At 39.2% G+C, this 19,028-nt stretch overlaps 1 protein-coding gene across 3 annotated transcripts in view; it reads right to left on the bottom strand.

The window, feature by feature from the left end:
• Window positions 1–5,576: 5,576 nt before the first annotated feature.
• Window positions 5,577–19,028, bottom strand: part of TOX (thymocyte selection associated high mobility group box) — a 221,142-nt gene continuing 207,690 nt past the window's right edge. For 2 of the 3 annotated variants that reach the window (XM_071737608.1, XM_071737606.1), the window contains 3 exons: window positions 18,616–19,002; window positions 9,446–9,597; window positions 7,251–7,385 (listed from right to left, as the gene is read on the bottom strand). In XM_071737608.1, coding sequence (XP_071593709.1) covers window positions 7,349–7,385; window positions 9,446–9,597; window positions 18,616–19,002 — 576 coding nt within the window. In that variant the 3' untranslated portion in view covers window positions 7,251–7,348. Of the gene's footprint in view, window positions 7,386–9,445; window positions 9,598–18,615; window positions 19,003–19,028 lie in introns of all 3 variants that reach the window. The other variant, XM_071737607.1, reaches the window with a different exon arrangement.

Here is a 19,028-nt window from a genome sequence, read left to right on the forward strand (position 1 = left end):
GTCTCTCCAGCTGTGCCCTTTGCTCCAGCCATGACCGTCCTGGTGGTCTCTGCTGGTTTCACTTCAGTATTTCAATGTTTTCCTTGTACTGGGGTCACTCTTGTGAAGTCTCCAACCTCTGGTCTCCTTCCCAGTCCAAAGGTGACAGCAGTACAAGACAGGAGAGACAGTTTCTTGCTTTTTGATCAAATTGTTTCCAAAAAATCCTCTCTACAGAGATTCAAAATACATGTTCTTCAGAAGCATGACCTTCCTGCCAGAACCTCATTGTGTGGCTGCTTCCAGCCTGCTTGCAGAATGCTACATGAGGACTCAGCATCAGGACAGTCCTATTCAGCTTTCATTAATAATTCTTTGTGGTTCTGTGAGTCTCCTCTCTCTTGTTTGGAACCAATTTATGGTACTTCATTAAATCTGATGCAGAAAATCAGAGAAGTGAACAACTTTGCTGGTTTCTAGGGGGAAAATTTACAAAAAGACAGAGAAATAAAGACGTTTGAGGGATATGAGCAGTATAGTCAAAATTCCAGTCTCATGAGCTTTGAAATTTTGATCAAAAATTCTAGTACTGTGAGACTAGAAATTATGCAGATATTTCTTTCTTGTTTTTTCATCTTTTTTAGAGTTTTTTTACAGTTAAGTTTGAAAATATCACTCAGCTGTACATAAATGACTTAAAAGTGGAAAACTGCTTAAGAAAAATAAGATCTGGAACCCTTCCCCTATTTATTATTTGTAAAATCTCACCTGAGTTAAAGCTGTTCTCAGGGATACGAGCACTGCTTCACAGTGCTGAACTTCAGTTTTGACTAAAGCAGAAGACTTTTTTTTTTTTCTCAAAACTCACACATCTTACTCTAAATTACTCTGTGTCCCTGGGCATAGCACTTACCTTCTTTCATATTCATCTCTTTAACCAAATGGTGTAACACATGCTCGTATGCCAGAGGAGTGGAGAGGCTCAGCTCATTATTTCAGAATTCTGAGCAGAAGTAGATATCAAAACATGAAGGCTTACTCAACTAATTAGGGCATCAGATAGCCTTGTTTATTCAAGTGATGACATGCTTTTGAATGAACTTTGGAACTTCATGTTGCTATCTAAGCCTTGCTATATAGATAGCAGGAAAAAAAAATCTCTCTTGCATCTGCAGCATTTAACAATGCAACTGCACTGAGGGCATCAAGATGGACCCAAGTGCTTCAATTGTGAAAAAAAGATGATATTACAAAAGCAACCTGCAGGTTTTGTTTCTGCAGAGAGCTTACATTGCCACAGTTGTGGCACTAGCATGGGAAGGTGAGCAGCCCCTATGGCCCCCTCCTATACTGGACTTTTCTGCTTCCACTGAAAGTTGACACTTCGAGAGCACCAAGTCATCTATGCTGTGCATAGGGGTAAAAAGTGTTTAACGATGTATTAAAGAGTGAGAAGCCTGAATGTTCACTAGAGGTTTTATTTTCATTTTACTTTATTTTTTATTTTATTTTAAAGAAAAAAAAATGGAGACATACAGATTGTAAGGCAAAACTTCTTAGAAATCTAGTTTAGAGCAGCATGTGTAATTCTTGGAGCCTTCAGAGACTTTGGCATGTGGAAGATCAACCACTTATGTGTTTTATTTAGCTAAAAAAAAAACACAAATTCCCTTTTACAAAGGTATCCATCCTTGACGTAATATCTTTTTTTTTTGAGTGATTGTGCATCGACCAGTCCACCACAATGCTTTGTAAATTCAGAGTTAAAAGGAAAAATACTTAATTTCCAATTTGAAATTCTCTGACCTAAACTTCCAGCATCTGGGCATCACTCTGAATCCTTGAGTTCTACTTGCTGTGTGTGCTCGGTTTTTGCCATCCGCATCTTCACTGTTCAGCTGGAAAACACTGATGCTCTAAGGGTTACTGGATTACAATTGTTCTCTGCAAACAAAATTCACATCTGTTCTGACAACTTATTTCAGCCTGATGCGACTTGAAAAGGTCGAGATTAATCCCAGAAAACCAGACTTCTACTGGAAAGGCCAAATCAACTTTAATTGTAGCACATGGCTATTTGTATTGGCGTTTAGCTGCAGCCGTTTATCCATCTTTCCATTGGTATTATTTGTTTCTGAGCTTGCTACTAAAGCCTACAATGCAAGCTGAAACACTCTAAGTAATGTAGCAAAAATAACAATGGGCATCTTTCCTTTTACAGATTCCTGTTGACCCAGGATTTTTCTTGTGCATGGCTTTTATGACTTCTGTTTATCAGCAGTCTGGGGAAAAGAAAACCATAGAAGCATTGGCTCACTTTGTAAACATTAATGGTGTCTTCTGCACTTTCACACCTCCTCTCAGCCCTTTGGCTTTATCCATCAGAGCCCACTGAGTGCCTGGGGGGACTTGCTCTGGAGTTCTGCCTCCCACCAAACGAAGGGGTTCAAAACCCTTTTGCATTGCAGCAGTTGCAAGCTGAGGTTTTCTGCATTGGTGAGGTGACAAAGAGCAGCCCCGTCCCCTCAGCATAGGGAGAGGTTGATGTAGCACCTCTCTAACCACCCTGCCAGCTGCCAGTAGCTGCTATCAGCTCAGCCATCAAGCAGTCAACAGACATCTGAGCTCTCAGATCCCCTGAAAAGTGACAGGATGAGAGAGAGTCATTTGGCAATACTTTACTCTTGCTGTCTGGCCTGGAGAAAGATACTCAAAGTGGTAAGATTGTTTAGCAACAGCTGGCAAGCACCCGGGTGTGAGGCTGATTTTCAGACATGACAGGCACTTACAGGAATGTTGCCAGATACAGCTGTTTAAAAGCCTTAATAAACAGCAAGTCAATACTAATCTTTGCCAAATTAATCTTTTCCTTGACAGCCCATCAGAGCAATTATGCTCAGACTCGTTGTAAACACACCATTGTCAGTACAGCGTGGATTTTTGCGCACAGCTTGTTTTCCAAATAGGAAGGTTTCCTTTCCTTTCCCCCCTTTTTTTTTTTTTTTTTTTTTTTTCCTTCTCCTGTTTCATTTTCTAGCCAATTACATGTTTGCCAGCTTGGTATTAGCCTGAACACAATTTCTTTGCAAAGTGTCTATCGCAGCAAGCCCTTAATAGAATGTGAAATGATGACAGTCGTAGGATCCATGCAGATGCACATTTGCTAGTGGGTTTCTCTAATTAGGCAGTAACTGTGACAGACTCTGAAATACTACAAGTCATTGTTCTCACTTGTCCTGTCGGTGGAATAAGAACTACATTTGAGTTGTGATTTAATATGCTGCTGGGTAATAATAAAATACATGACTCTGCAAAGGAAAGCAAATGCTGGCTGTGACACAAAGCACCTCATGTTCCCCAAGGTGCTCAGCACCTCCTCCAGCACTACCAGAAGACTACTAGACCTTTCTTTTTTTCCTTTCTTTTTCCTTTCTTTTCCCTTTCCCTTTCCCTTTCCCTTTCCCTTTCCCTTTCCCTTTCCCTTTCCCTTTCCCTCTCCTCTCCTCTCCTCTCCTCTCCTCTCCTCTCCTCTCCTCTCCTCTCCTCTCCTCTCCTCTCCTCCTCCTCCCTCTTCCTTTTCCCCTCTTCCTTCCCCTTCCCCTTCCCCTTTTTGTTGCCCTTCCCTTTTCCCTTCCCTCCTCTCCTCTTTCCCACTTTCTTCCTTTTTGTTTCCATCTCTCTCTCTCTCTCTCTCTAGTTTTCTCTCTGTCTTTCTTGCTTTCTCTCTATATCTATTTATATCTGTATCATCTATACCTATACATGTATCTGTATCTACATCTACACCTACCTATGAATGGGAGAGTTCTGGAGAGCCTTGTGTATGGGTTACATTCAGCTCTTTAGCTACCTCTCACAGTGTGTGCAAAATAAAGATTGTTACCTACTCCATTTCTCCAGAGCACAGAAAGAAATCTCCGTGGATCTTGCATGTTTACAGGATCAGGTAAGAAAGGGGCAGATACAGACTTGAAGACTTCATCTTCAGTATGAGATGAAGTCTCAGAAGGTTGAGGAAGGTGGCAAAAGCATCTTTTACCTTCCAGTAATGAGCTCTTTCATTGTTGGGTTTCTGTTTACAGAGAAATCTTGCAGGGAATATTTAGGAGAGGCATCACTAGTATTGAGTGAGAGAGAGATAACTGGGCATGAACACATTAGGTCTCATTGTGAATGGCTGGAGCCCTCCAGGAATACATTATTCACTGCCTATGGATGAGTGGGGGGAAAATCCTATAGCAGGTCTCTTCAAAAGAGCTTCTGTGGATAAGATGCAGCAGCTGGATAGGATTTATTCTTGGACCTCTGTGAGTCTGGTGATGGAGAAAAGAAACTGGGACTCACATTGCTGCAATGGGGTGCTTATGAGCAGCAGTAAATTTGATGAGCCTTTCCTTTCAAAACCTTGGCTTACCTTGGTGCAAGCAAAGGGGATTTGCATGTTCCTGGGTGCCTTTGTTGCTAATCTTGCATTTTGCCTACAATTTTTAAGAAATAATAATAATAATAAAAAAAGAAATCCAATTACTGTTAAGCATTATTTCCCTTGGTTTCTACCACTTTGACAGATGTCTTTCCTGCATTTACTTGCTGTTACTGTCTCGTTTCAATGTGCAGGTTGTTTCATTCCTGCTTTTTTCATTCTCATCAATATGACAGATGGGGACTTCGAACGAGCAACTTGGGTGTGTGTGTTCATGTGGTGCCTAAGCCACAGAGCTTCAGCAATGGATCTCAATTCCTTCTAAGCTCCATTTATTGACAATTTATATCTGTCAATACCCAGCTGAAAACAAACAGCCGATTGCCCTTGGTGGCAACCATGGCTTTTTCCCAAGGCCAGACACAAAGAAGTGACACTTATGCATCAGAGCTGGATCTTTTCTTTGGAACAAAGTTACTTCACCATAACTCTGGCCAAATCTGCTGCTATTCCAGCACAGCTATCCCATCCAAACAGACCCCAGGCACAGAACCACACTCAAACCACCAGATAGGGTAAGGTGCTGCACAGTAAACACACCACAGGTTTCCACTCTTACAGATTGAGAGACACCAACTAGCCAGAGGTTCATACAGAATAAGTATTTTATTCATGATGTTTTTTTTATTTACATTAAAGTTTTCTTGTATTTTGAACTCTGCTTGGATACTGAAATTAACAACTTTATGTGACTGCACACCTGCTCTAAAAGAAATGGAGATAACACAGTTCTTTTCTATAAAAGAAAAAGGAAAACTGCCTGTCAAAATCAAAGCTGATTTTGCTCATTCCCAGTAATTATCTTCTCACTTTAGAATTAATATGAGTGGGAAATGTAGTTTGCTATAATATAATAAATAGAAGACATTGGGTAATTAGTAGTGCTGGTATATTTCTAAAGTACTTAAGCAGACAAACAATAAACTGTGAATTTAATCACAAGTTCTCATACAGTTTCAAGACAGGAAAATTAGAGCTCTTAGCTACAGTCATTTGAGTAATCACATCTGATCTGCATTATTTATTAGTTATTACATGCCCAGTGGTTCCAATTGTACACTGCCTGAAATAATTCCAAAGCAAGCATGTTTTTGTTTCTGTTGTGTTTTTAAAGAAAAATCAGTGGCATTGCATAATATGTATTTTATCCAAGTTGCTGTATTTTATCCAAGTTGTCTTTATTTCACAGAGGAAATCCAAATCAGTGTTACTCTCTGTGAATTGGACAGGCATCCAGGATAAAACCCTGCAGAAATATATTTTCAGAGCTATCCCTGATCCAACACATTGACAAAATATCTTCTTTTGGATTTTTTTTTAATCCTTTACCTTGTGGCTGTAGAACTTACCTTTCACTTTAAGGTGTTTTTGGGATACACTCCCTAAAACGTTTTAGGACCTTTTGCATGTATAATAAAACAGCTGAAGCATATTTGCAAATATTTCTGTGGGTAATATATTTATTCCACTTGACTAATTATCCCAAACTGATGAAGTTTCAAGAATCAGCATTCTGCAGTTTTATTCAGTTAGTTTTGTTGGTTCTAGTCTTATTTTTGGACAACTTCCTGCTACAATGCTTTAAAAAGGGAATTACCTAAAATACCTTTTCTTTTTTTATTCCTTAACAACCAAAGATATACAGAGATAAGTATTGGTTACCTTCATTTTCTGCCAGTAAAGCAGGTTTGGTCTTATATATGTCACTGTAAAAACTAAATAAAGTATTCACATCAGCTGTGAACAATTTGTGCCAGCAAAAGTTAAAGCGTCAAAGAAACCTCTTTAAAATGCTAACAAATTTACTTACAAACACCTATATTTATTATTTCATAAATAGGCGCAACAGGTTCCATAAAAAAGATTAAATACAAACACAGTATGAAGAAACAATAATACATAGCCATATGTAAAGGTTAAAATTTAGCTGTGTCCAATCTCCTTTTGCATCTAATAAAATATCGGGTAAGCATTTGGCAGTTTTATACATAAAAGGACTTAAATGATGTTTACTAACCAGTACACATAAAGTGATTTTCTTTAAAAAAAAAAAAAGAAGCATTTTTAGGCAGTACAAAATAAATGTGTTTGCTCTTTATCAACATTAGTTTTTTCCTTTTTTTTTTTTTTTTTTTTTTTTTTTGTGTTTATTTCATGAGACAAAGCCAATATTTTTAATTAATATCATTTGGGAATATTTTTCTTTTTTTCTCCAAATACTTTGAAAATATAGAACTATCAGTCAGTTGCTTAAAAATGAAGTAAAAATATGAATGTTTGCCAATTTAACCCTTATCGTGAAATCAATAAACTGGGATGAGCCAGTTTCAATTACAATTAGCTACAAAAACATTCACATTTTATACTCTAGGAGAGTGTAACATAGATGCTATTTACAAACTTGCTATGACTGCTACATCAAGCCATTTAAAAAGTCTTTAGTAGTTTCATATAAACACCCATTATGAAAAACCAATGGAAAATCCAGGACTTTTATCCGAGACATCTACAGTTGCTAAGGCAGTTACTATCGCAGCACTTCACAGCAAAACCCAACATAAAATCTGAATGGTCCAAGTTTCCTTCAGGGAAGAAGAAAAGCAACGTCCGTTAAAGGATCTCAGGGCAGGGGTGGAAAGGAGAAAGAAAGAGAAAAAATGGGGAAAAAAAAAAAAAAAAGCAAAAAAAGAGAGAAAAAAAGAAAACAAAAAGAAAGAAGCAAGACTATTTTTTCCAAAGTGGGTGACCCACAAGCTCAAATAGTCCTAAGTGCTTAGCAACTTGTATTTCCTAATAAAATGCAGAACTGCCTTGACTGCATAAAGCAATCCATGATGAAAAGACTTCCCTGTGTTCCTCAGTGGAAAGGAGAGGTGTTTCAGATTTTCAGGTAAGGTAGAGTGCTTTGTCCCTCTGCATGCCCCTGTTCAAAGAAAAAAAGAACAAATGCAAGTTTTAAAAAAGTTCTCAACTTTATTTAGTCCTATTCTTAAAAAAAAAACCAAACAAAACAAACAAAACCAAATAAACCATAAAACCCCACAATCCTACTGCATGTGATTAATTCGATATATGGATGCATTACCATCCCTCAGTTCTTGCTGGGTTTCAGCTTCAACTGAAGCATACCAGTTCAGAGCAAAAAGGAGTGATTTCATAGAATCATACAATGGTTTGGGTTGGAAGGGACCTTAAAGATCATCAAGACCCAAACTCCCTCTGTGGGCAGAGACACCTCCCACTAGACCAGGTTGCACAAGGCCTCATCCAACCTGGCCTCGAACACCTCTAGGCCGTGGGCATCAACAACCTCCCCAGGCAACCTATTCCAGTATCTTACTACCCTTATGGTGAAGAATTCCTTACTGATATCTATTCTAAACCTATCAGTTTCTAATTCAGAACAGCCTCTGGAAGTCCAAAAAAATTTATATCATTTAAAGCAGAAGAAGCATCACTGATGGAGCTTAGTTCATTCTGCAGAGATTTTCTGGGAGAGGAGCTTTAGTCTCAGTCTCCCTCTTCCTTGCAAGAACCCAGGCACCAGTTCTGGTCTTCCACAGATTTCCAGCTTACTTGGTTGGGAGTCTGGGAGCAGCACAGAACCAGCTACACTGCTCTCGCAATTTATGTCAATGCTAGAGCAGGAATAAGTTAAACCCATGCACACAGGTGTTTTCACATGGGTTATAGACAGAGTTTGCTCACAGAAAGCCTTTGCTGATGTAAAGTTATACTCAGTGGGTATGCAGAGGGCACTGCTGGCAATGATCATGCATTATTTTTCCCAGAGGAGACTAAAGGTCAAACCCATAAGTGACTATGGTCTGTTTTACAGGAAACAGTTTCTTCAGAGCTCACTTTAAGTGGGAAAAAAAGGATGTAGGCTGAGCAGGCTTCTACAAGGGCCTAGAGCACATATTGAGCCATTATGGTGGTACAGGACAATCAAGATGGTTTTCTGAACAAGTGGGCAAGTCATGGGGAAATGGGGATAGGTACAGGAAAAGTGATGCTGCCTGGAAGACATGTTCTAGTCAAGGTGTTACTCTGAACCAGTAACCAGAAAAATATTTTTGTTCAGCTCTAGTTTGAGTTCCAGAAATACCTTAAAACAATAATGCAAGGGAAATTCTCAGTTTGAGTAAATATAATGGGTGAAACTGGTCTTTAGTTCTGCTTTGTGTTCATTTGTCTGGTCCAGATTTGAACTTTGGTGGCAACAAATAACTTTTATGTGCCTTTGCCTTGGGGACTCACGCCAAGGTCAGGGGGATGTCAGGTTGGTGAGCATGTTAACAAAGCACAACATCTATAATTTAAACCTCAAAAGATACCTTCTGTTCAGAGTCTGTTTCCAGACAGCTTCTGGGACAGTACCATGGCTTCACAAAAGTCCCACTGAAGAGGAGTTAAGGGTTTGAAAGGGCTTCTAACTTAAGACGGGGGCACAGAGCTCCTACAAGTGTTTTGCTTCTGATTACAGTCATGTGAACTTCATGCCATTCCCTTGTTCCCTTCTACATATCTTCCATCCCACATATCACTCTTGCATCTCACTGGTGTGCATTTTCATGACCCAAACTGGCAGCAAGCTCTCCTTATCAGTGGAGTACTTGGGGAAATTAGTTCATAACATTTGCCTCTCAGGTACGATGCAGTGATCTTAACTCCTCTCTCCTCCACCTTCTCCCTAAGATTTCAGTTCTGATTTTCTAAGGAACGGAAGTTCTCTAAGCCTCAAGAGTTTGTGCTGTGATAAGGTGACAGTGGTGTCTAATGAATGTATGCATTGAAAACGTGTTCTCCCTCAGTCAAACCACAAGTCTCTCTCTCTCAGTCAAACCACTGAATGAATACAGTGACATCACATATGCGCTTGTGAAATACTGGAAAGAAACAGGCAGCTGTTTCCAAATTCTCTATCGGATACTTGTGTCATGAATGTTGCTCAACACAAGGTGGCATTCACTGGCTGCTTACCCATTACTGCAGTAGTCATTATTCCAGTCCACAGTCTGTGCTGGAGGATTTCTGCACCCTGAACGAACATACTCCATTGCTTGGGTAACAACTTGTGCAGCTGTTGATGTTGGATTGATGATATTCTGATAATCAGGCTGAAGAGTAAATCCCTAGAGGAGAAAGCAAGTACATTACAATGTACAGAAACCAAGCAACAGGTTGGGGGTATTAAAAAAAAAAACAACACAATGTACTTTGAAATGGTAGAATATTTCTTTTCCAGGTGTACTTTAGGTTATTAACCTGACACAGGAAAAAATGTGTGGGTGCTTTCTAAGTCTTAAAGTCTTTGGTTTGTGAAATAAAACACTGTCAAATCATTGTTAGCTATTACAAAATCACAGGATGGAACTAAAAAGGACAGAGCAGAAACAATTCAAAACCAAGAGAACAACTCAATCAGCACTAGGGCAAAAAGGTCTGTTTGCTCCTTAGAGCTCCCATTTAGATTAAACCTAAGGACACACAGAGTCGTTAATTCCCAGAATATGCAACAGAATCTTTTTGAAGGATGTAGGCAGCAGGTGGCTGACTGTTTTATTAGACTACACCTATTCACATATTGTTCTCAAAACCCTTTTTCTTCATTCAGTCACAAAGGGACCATCTGCTGCTTCTTTTATTTGTACTTTTCTCTCAACTAAACAGAAATTCAATCAAAGCTTTTCAACAGTTCTTGGACTAATGCAGTGAAAGTAGCACAGAGTAACTTGCTTTTTGAAACCAAGAAAATAAGAAAGTAGAAGTTGCAAAGAGACATCTAACCTGCTCCCAGAAATATGTCATATGAAAAGTCATAATAATTTTAGCTCTTTTGATATAGGGGGATCTTTAAATGCTCTGTTTCAAAACCAGGAGAACAATTGAAATTTCAAGGCCAGTGTATCTGGTTCAACCTGTATAATTGTACAGCATGTTTCTGTACAAGAGCTACAGTGAGTAAAAGCATGGGAATGCTGTACAAAATCAATTGATGTCTGCTGAAAATAACAGACCAAACTCCTTCTTGGGGTAAGGGCATAAATTCCCACTCAAGTTAACTGGATGTGAAGCTGCTACACCAGAAACTGAACTTAAACCAAGATTTGAAAATTCAGTCCTTCAGGAATGTCCACATCCAGAGCAGACAGGATTAAAGCTTGTAGCTTTTAGTTTTAAATTCTAGTGGATTATGTGTGATGGCTTCACATACACATGATAATGATAAGATAGTAATTTTGAGAAGAGCTGTTTGGGTTTTTTCCTTGCAGGTTTAACAACTCATCCATGCTACCTTTAATAAAGATAAAAAAGCCTTCTCAGTTTTTACCTTGCTCCCTCTACCCCTAGAAATGAGCTTCTTTCAAATATTCCATGCTACTTCCTTCTTGCTCTTTCAGAGGTCCCAAGGGTGTTCTTCCCTGCCATGCCTCTTGTGTACATGTTCACCTCACTCCAGTCATTGTGACCAGATTCTCACCCAAGCTGTAAATAAGGGCAACTTCCATAATCTCGTGTGTATGAACAATATGCCAGGTCACAGCACAGTACCTTAAATGCTCTCTGAAGCCTCACTTTATCTCTGCTGACTCCAAGAAAGAGACCATTAGTAGTGGGCAAGTTCCTGAGCTGAATTCAGCATTTAGTTCTCATGTAACATATGCTGCCCAGTTCACAAGGTAAAATAAAACCCACCCATGGTGACTGTAACCCCCATGCACTGTACACAGCCTCTAAACCTCCACATTAGGCCTCATAAGCAACCTCCCTGCCTGCAACAAATCCAAAGGAAACGAATTGAGCAGATTTCCCAATGACTTTAATCACATGTTGTGTAATTAGAAGGCAGAAAAATTGTTTTTTTATATCACTGCCATAATTTTTATATGAAACATCACTTATAAGGACTTTCTAATTTATCTGTAAGAGGAAACTAGCCACAGAAACATATCCTTCCCTCAGGCACTGAGGTTTACCTTCAGTAGGAAAGCCCCTGAGTTATCTCTTACCATTCTTCATGAAACAATCATGTGTACAAAAAACCCCACTATATGGGGCCAGTTGCTCCAGCAGTGCTGTAGCAAAGTGCTCAAGTGAGCAGGCATGGAGATACAAGTACTCATGCAGCAAGAAGACAGTTCCCCAAATCAGAGAAAGAGTCCGTCAGTGCAATATTAGTCCCAGTCTTTATGATGAATAAATAGCTTAGATATGTGAGGATAACCCTGTGATTTAAATGCCAGCTTGGAAGGGGGTGGGGACTTATTCTCATATTTTCTCAGGTTTTCTGTGTGACCCCAGCCAAATTGCTTTGGCTCTCTTACAGAGAAGCACCTGTGCATTTGTGCTTGGAACTGAATTGATAACAACTCATGCTAAGGTTAGGACCATGGATCTTAACTTGATTCTATCTATCTGCAAAATAAGGGGTAAGAACATTTTTATCTTGCACCTGGAAAGTCTCTTTAGTTTATAACTGCCCAGGATGGGGTCTTGCTTCTCAGGACATGCTCACGTGATAAATATTAATGTGATGCAGAGGTATTTGAGCCAGGCTCCAGCTCCATAAGCAGCTGAGCTGCTGCAGCCCAGTGGTCCCATTGGGCTTGAGGGCTACTGGAATACCAGTGATACGGGGGTTAAAAAGCATGCTTGGTAAAGCAAAGTAATTTAAGAAACCTGAATTCAAGGGCTGATAAATTACTGTGATGTTTAAAATGTAAACAGTAATTACTTCAGCTTTTTCATCAAGAGAAGAAGCTCAGGAAATACAGATCTGTACAACAGAGGGAGACAGCCTTGTACCAGGCTTGCAGTAAATATTTGTATATTATTTATATAAGCCCTTAACAAACAATGATGAAATAAAAAGTGCTCAGAAAATGAGTGCTTTGAGGTCTAATTAAACAATACTGAATGTTTTTGCATTGTAATGCTCAAGAGAAAATCACCAACTGTTTTGCAACATGCCTAGAATTTTAAATTTCATTTTCTTGTTCCAGATTGAAATAAAAATAGGGAACTTGATAAAGATTAATTCGATGTCAGGAGGGACATTTGCTCTTTAATTAGATTTCTGTAGCCCTAGCAGTTTCGTTGTGCCACTGTAGCAAGTCCTAAAAAGCCTGCAGCAGAACTAAACAGTGATCTTCATCTCCACACTTTACTGGGAACTAATTTCATTTCCTGCCTGTCTGGAGAGGTATTTTCAACAGGCATCAACGTTTTTGTCTTCACAACTGATTTATTCATCAATCTCAATGTGATATTTTAAACCTTTAAATTACATCCAAATCCTAAAGCATCTGTTTATTACACAAGGAAATTGAAAATCTGTCTGTGTGATATCATACAAAGATTTTTCCTTAAGGTTATAAAGGAAGTTGACAGATATTAATGATTTTTTTTTTCTCTTGACCTCATTCGAAGACAAAGCTTAACAAAAAAGAGGAAGAAATCTGGACACATTCAGCAGTTCCATGACTTTACTGTATATGGTATATACCAGAAAAAATGAGGCTATTATTTTTGGCAGGCTATGCAATCATCTTGCTGTATACATTTATTTTCCAAAGGAATGGAAATACCTAAAGGTAGACTGAAATGAGTGATTACTTAAAAAAATAGTAATTAAAAAAAAAATGACATGCAATGATCTTGTGCTTCTTTCTTATGCATACACATTCAGCCATGGTTACTACACATTAAGAATCTAGTTTTGCTTGCTCTACCTGTGAACTGAAGTGAGACAGATATTTTAATGGGCCTTGCCATCCCACCCAATGCTTGGGTGAAGGATTTTAGGTGGGGAAGGAGATGTTTCCAGTGGGACTACATTAAAGGGTTCCTTAAGACAAGGACTGGGCATATTTGGGAGGGAGTGAATCCTTGGCTACATCACTCTCCACACAAACCAGCACAGAATAACAGGCTGGAGAGGAAGCTATGCTCAGAAACAAACACAAATATCTGTCTGAGAAAGAAAAGAACAACTTTTCAAGAGAAAAAAGGTTTCAGATTCAGATGCCATTTTAGCCTAAATTTTTGAGAAATTGTGCTGATTCGAATGACAAGGGTTAGGATTCAGATCACCTCACCCCAACTAAGTAAAAATTAAACATCATGTCAAACCTAAGAAACAGGATGGAGGGAAGCAACTCTGTGTCAGGTAAAATAATAAAGTGATAAGATGCATGCTCACATGAGCATTTAATGAAAGAAAAATTGCAGTCTTCTAATCTATTGGGATTCTTCCAGTGTGCGGATGAAAGAAAAAACAGCTACACAGTGGATTTAGACTTTAACAAAGTAAAACTTTAACATGGCTCCAGATAATAATATGGCAATCTGGCATACTTCAGAATTAGAAGTATCAGTAAAACCAGGAACTAATTTAAATCTAAGTATGACAACAGAACTAAACAGACAATACTTATAGTGTGAAGGATTAACACTGTGAATGAGCACCCCAAAGATCTTCATTAGTGCCCATTATTTAATTTATTCATAGTTTAATGAATTCATTCTCTTTTGGAACAGAAAGCAATAGAGATAAAATAATAGTCTTCTTTGTAGAAGTTATAAAAAAGATTTAGATAACTCAGGCTAGCCAAGACTGTTTAAAAGAAATTTTAAAAATATTTACTAACGCTAGACATATAACCAAATTGCTAATACCTAAATTTTACTTTGTTTTGTGCATTTCAGAATAATTTGGATGCATTGTATCAGCTGCACACTCCACATAATTAATTGAATTTAAAAATAACAGAAATTGTGCAGTCACTGCGGATTTTTGGCTACCAGGACTTTTTATTTTCTTGATGTTCTGCAGTTTTTGGGGACTCTTGGAGAGGGACTGTCCCTCTCCAGCTGGCAGTCTCTCTGGTATTGGCAGCTTCACACATGCAGACAAAGGCTGCTGGAAGAGGAGGAGGAGGAGAACATGCTGTTCCCTGAAGAGTGGATGAAGATCAGCTCATTGTCCTAGCAGGAGTGCAGGCAGAACTCTCTCTCCCAGATCAGCACTTCTTATCAGTCCTTCCTCAAAGTTACACACAGAGGAATTTGTGGTTCATGCATATTGGTTTGGGAGAACTGTGTTCCTGACTGCCTGAACTAAAATCTAGATCTCTATGAGATATTTCTAGCAGCTGGTAGTCCTTCAGACATACTACAAGATGGTCTTCAATAAGAAATTATTCTCCTTCTCCCAAAGAAACTATGTGGCCAACTGAGCCACTCTGTTAAAGCAAGGGATCTGTAGAGAGCAGGGATTCAGGGAGCCTGCTGCCACTGAGTGTCAGGATAGTGAAGCACAAACTATGTTGAAGCTGGATACTGGAGGGAAAAAAAAAAAAAGAAAAAAAAAAGAAAAACAGAAAAAAGAAAAAAAGAAAAAAGAAAAAAAAAAAGAAAAAAGGAAAAGAGAAAAAAAAAAAAAGAAAAGAAGGAGAGCCCACCATGAGTGGGAGCTATAACTGCTGCTTCCAACATGTCTATGGCACAGCTGCAGTCTCAACATGTCTATGTCTCAGCAACAGTGGAGCCCGGGAACACCTGCAGTAGAAGATTGCTAGGAAGCCACTGGCAGACATACCCTTCTCTTGACTATAAACTTTCATGCTGCAGTGGGACATGAAAAAATTAACTTCCTTTCTTCTTAAAGTGTATTAGTCTGGCAAGAGCAGTAGTGATGTTTCAGAAGAGGATTACAGGCCAGTAGTATTGCTGCAAGTCACACTGTAGGGAGCAGGATGTTAATTTCTGTTCTTGGTGCTTACATAAATAAGATGCTCACTGGAGTCTTTAGAAAAGGGTTAGGGTGGCCCCACCTGAGGAAATCAAAGAGCTGAAGGAAAATGACTCAAATTAAAGTTAAAGTAAAGACAATTATCACTTCTGCTTTATCATACTACACATTGTCCCATTCTTGTCTGTACTTTTATGTAGCAGTGTCTGCGTTGTGCTGCTGGGGATTGATCCTCATGTCCGGAGTCCTTCTTCCCCCTTCAGCATGGGTCAGACATAGAGGGTGGTGTTCTCATTGCTGTTGACTCTGTGCTGCTGTCATCATTTGGAGACATCACTTTTTTCCCCTCTGTGTCTTTTCCTCTATAACATGCTCTGTGATCAGCAGTGCATTTACTCACTTTGTAGCAGAGGGGAAAGCAGAGTCTTTGTCAGCTGAGTCAGAAAAAGGCCTTTACTTTCAGGTTATATTTTCTTGATTTTTTTGCTATTTGCCTCCTGGTGGCCAAACTGTTCTCTGGGTTCTAATGCAAAATGAAATCCCAGGGACTGTTTTTTAACATTTCTTGAGCAGGGCTAGGAAGTGTCATATCTAAGAGACTAGACAGGCTACCACTGTTCAGCTCTGGAATGGATTATCTTGGTGTTGTTAGTATACCTGTTGCCCTAAAATTTAACATACTTTTTTGTATCTTTGCTAAGATCACACTTTAAAGGAAATGGATTCTATACAGAAACTCAATTCACAAAATCTGTTGTATGCTAAAAAAATTACAACTATTCCAAAGTGAAATTACATAGATTTTTCCAGAGCTCAAAAGCTGTATTGTTTTGAAACCAAAGCAGAAGTATAAGAAATACAAACTGGCTTGTAGATGTTCCACAGTGCTCAAAGAGAAATGCAGTTAAGATTGGCAGTGTAGCATTTCAACAGGTAATAAGCATCTGTCACCTATGAGTGAAGCTCAGAAATCTCTCACCATGCTATCTACACTATAAGCAGCAGCCTTCCCCACTAAGGAATATGAGTTGGTAAAAACTATTTAACCCAACCTTTGATGAGTTTAACAATGGAGAGCAGGAACACATAGGTACAGCATTTTTTACTTTATTGCACTTGTACTTACTAAAGCCAAAGATTTATCATGGTACAACCTAGTATCCTGTTTTTCTTCTCAAGCTAAAAATAGCTCAGCTGCATCCCATACATCTCACAGATGAGTGAAAGTACTCTCAAGCCACTGATGTCCACTGCATGCTACAAGTGATTAGCTTAGTAAAATAAAACATTAGAAGATTCAGATTATCTTGCCTGTTTTTACAGCATATAAATAACACCTCAGTGCTTGAGTTCACACAATAAGGATGAAGTTGCATCTGTACATATGTAAATATGTAACATCTGCATTACATCTTCTTCTAGTCCCTATTCTACTACTCATTTAACAAATAAATCCAGATTTTCAAATCTGTTCAGTAAATTATGCCTATCAATGATTATAGAAAAGATATAACAGGGTTACATCTTTTATAGCTCTGCACTGGACAAGTAATATACAAGTGGCACTGGCCTCAGCAAACAAGCTGAACTTGGAAGACTGAATCACTTCGCAATAAAAACTCACTGAAATATAACTAGACAATCTCAACAAGCTGCAGTCACAGATGTGTTTTTCATGTTTGGCAAGTGAACCAGGGTATTGCACTGAGTCTCTGGCTATTCCATTTTCTCTCATAGAATCCTAGAATCTTAGAATAATTTGGGCTGGAAGGGACCTTTGGTGATCATCCAGTTCCAACCCCCCTGCCATGGGCAGGGACACCTCCCACTAGACCAGGTTGCTCAAAGCCCCATCCAACCTGGCCTTGAACACTTCCAGGGAGGGGGCAGCCACAGCCCCCAGGGGGCATCCTATGCCCTTGCTCTGAGCCTTACTCTGAGATTGAACTGAGATTGCATCAGGCTTAGGATCTCCAGACAGACCTTCCTTGGTCACCTGCCTAGGACTTCCCCTAGATAATTCTTGCTGCCCAGGCCTGGGGTTAACTCCTGAGTTTCTCTGAGTTTTGAGCATGGGCTCTGGGGACACTGGGTTTTTAAAATGGGTTTTAATAGGGCAACCTTCAGGAATACAGGACAGTAAAAGACTCCAAATCTGTGTGGTCATAAGTCTTGTTGTGTCTGTTTCTGCTGATTATGAAAAATAAACTGGACTAGTGTTGTAAACACTTTACAAATTTTCCTTCCTCTCTCATTACTCCAAATCACTCTTGAGACTAAGATCAAAGTCTCTGAAAAACTCTAGATCATACTGATCACGCATTGGTTTACCTTTTGAACAACTACATTTATCAGTTCAGGTTGCTTTCAATTTTTTTTTTTTTTTTTTTTTTTTTTTTTTTTTTTTTTGTCCAGCGTTGGAAAATTTCTTTTCCTGTTAAATTGTTATCCCAGCTAGAAACTATGTTTTCTGTTGAGGTATTCCCATCTCTAAAGACCAATCTTGAGATTAAATGTTCCTGTCTTGAAAAACCAATGCAAATGCCTTCTTAGCAAAGGTGAATTTATAGAGATATTTAAAACACTCAGCAAGCTCATGACTATGTGTCATCAATCAGAAGTGAGAACTTTTGTTTTCAAATTTTGTAGATTCTTGCAACTTCATCCCCCCGAAATTCATTCTAATGCCTTTCTGCAAAGCAAGACCTTAATATTGATGGTCATATCTCAGTTTCTCTCAGGAAACCAGCATGATTAACACTCCATAGGCCTGAGCCCAGAAGTCATAATACTATGGTTGGGCACCATATTGCAATACTGGGTACAGTTCACTGACACGTGTGTGTATATATATATATATATATATATATGAAGGTATGAATCCATCATAAAACAACATGCTTGTGCTCACATAATGCAGTGTGTTCAACACAATCCATATTATTTCATGTTTCCTCTGACTGTTCCACATTCCAGTCAGCACAAGGATAACAGCACAAGCTATCATCATATCTTTCTCCAGCAATGCCTCCTTTTTGTTAGTAGAACGTGTTTCCTGAAGATTTTACATTTCACTTATATTCCAGGGTACTCCCAGATTTGCAGATGGACACACTGCACATTTAAAGGATGTCTCCTGAATTTGGGGGGAATGTCCAGAAGAATATGATGAACAGCTCTGATGTGGCCCATCATTTAGGTAAACTCATTCATTTGTTCTTGTCTTTGAAAGACCAAGCCCTCAGGCTACACTACTGCAGTTTTGGAACTCTACAAAATCAAAGCTAATCCTCCTCACTGTACCAACTCCTGGATGACTTTTTTCTTTCCCCCCCCACCCAAAAGAATCTCCCCCCCAAAAAAACCTCCCCAAGACAACTGAAAAGCTCCAACTTACTTGCTGCATTGTAGGTGAATGTAAAGCAGACTGGACCTGCATTGGTAGCTGGTTTCCAATGGGCTGCTGCATTGGAATTGGCTGGTGCTGCTGGATGTTGAGATGCTGGTGCAAGGGGGGGCTGATCTGGAGAGGTGGTGGTGGGGACACAGCCATGTTTGCTATGGAAACAGTCACTGGCATTTGGTTGCTGGGCTTGGGTGCTATGTTCCTGGGGATATTGGCATGCATGGCAGTGATGTGAGGATTCATTCCTGGTTGTTGGTGGTAGTGGGAACTGAGGTACAGGGCAGAGTGAGCCTGGGTGGGCCCATGGAACACCGACTGCTTTGAATTCATCATCTGAGGCTGTGGGGAGGCTTTAACATCAACGGGTTCACTGTAGCTCTGTTGAGAAAAACAAAAACCAGACA

The sequence above is a fragment of the Heliangelus exortis genome, chromosome 2 (genome assembly GCF_036169615.1).
Source record: "Heliangelus exortis chromosome 2, bHelExo1.hap1, whole genome shotgun sequence".
In the NCBI taxonomy this organism is placed as follows: domain Eukaryota; kingdom Metazoa; phylum Chordata; class Aves; order Apodiformes; family Trochilidae; genus Heliangelus; species Heliangelus exortis.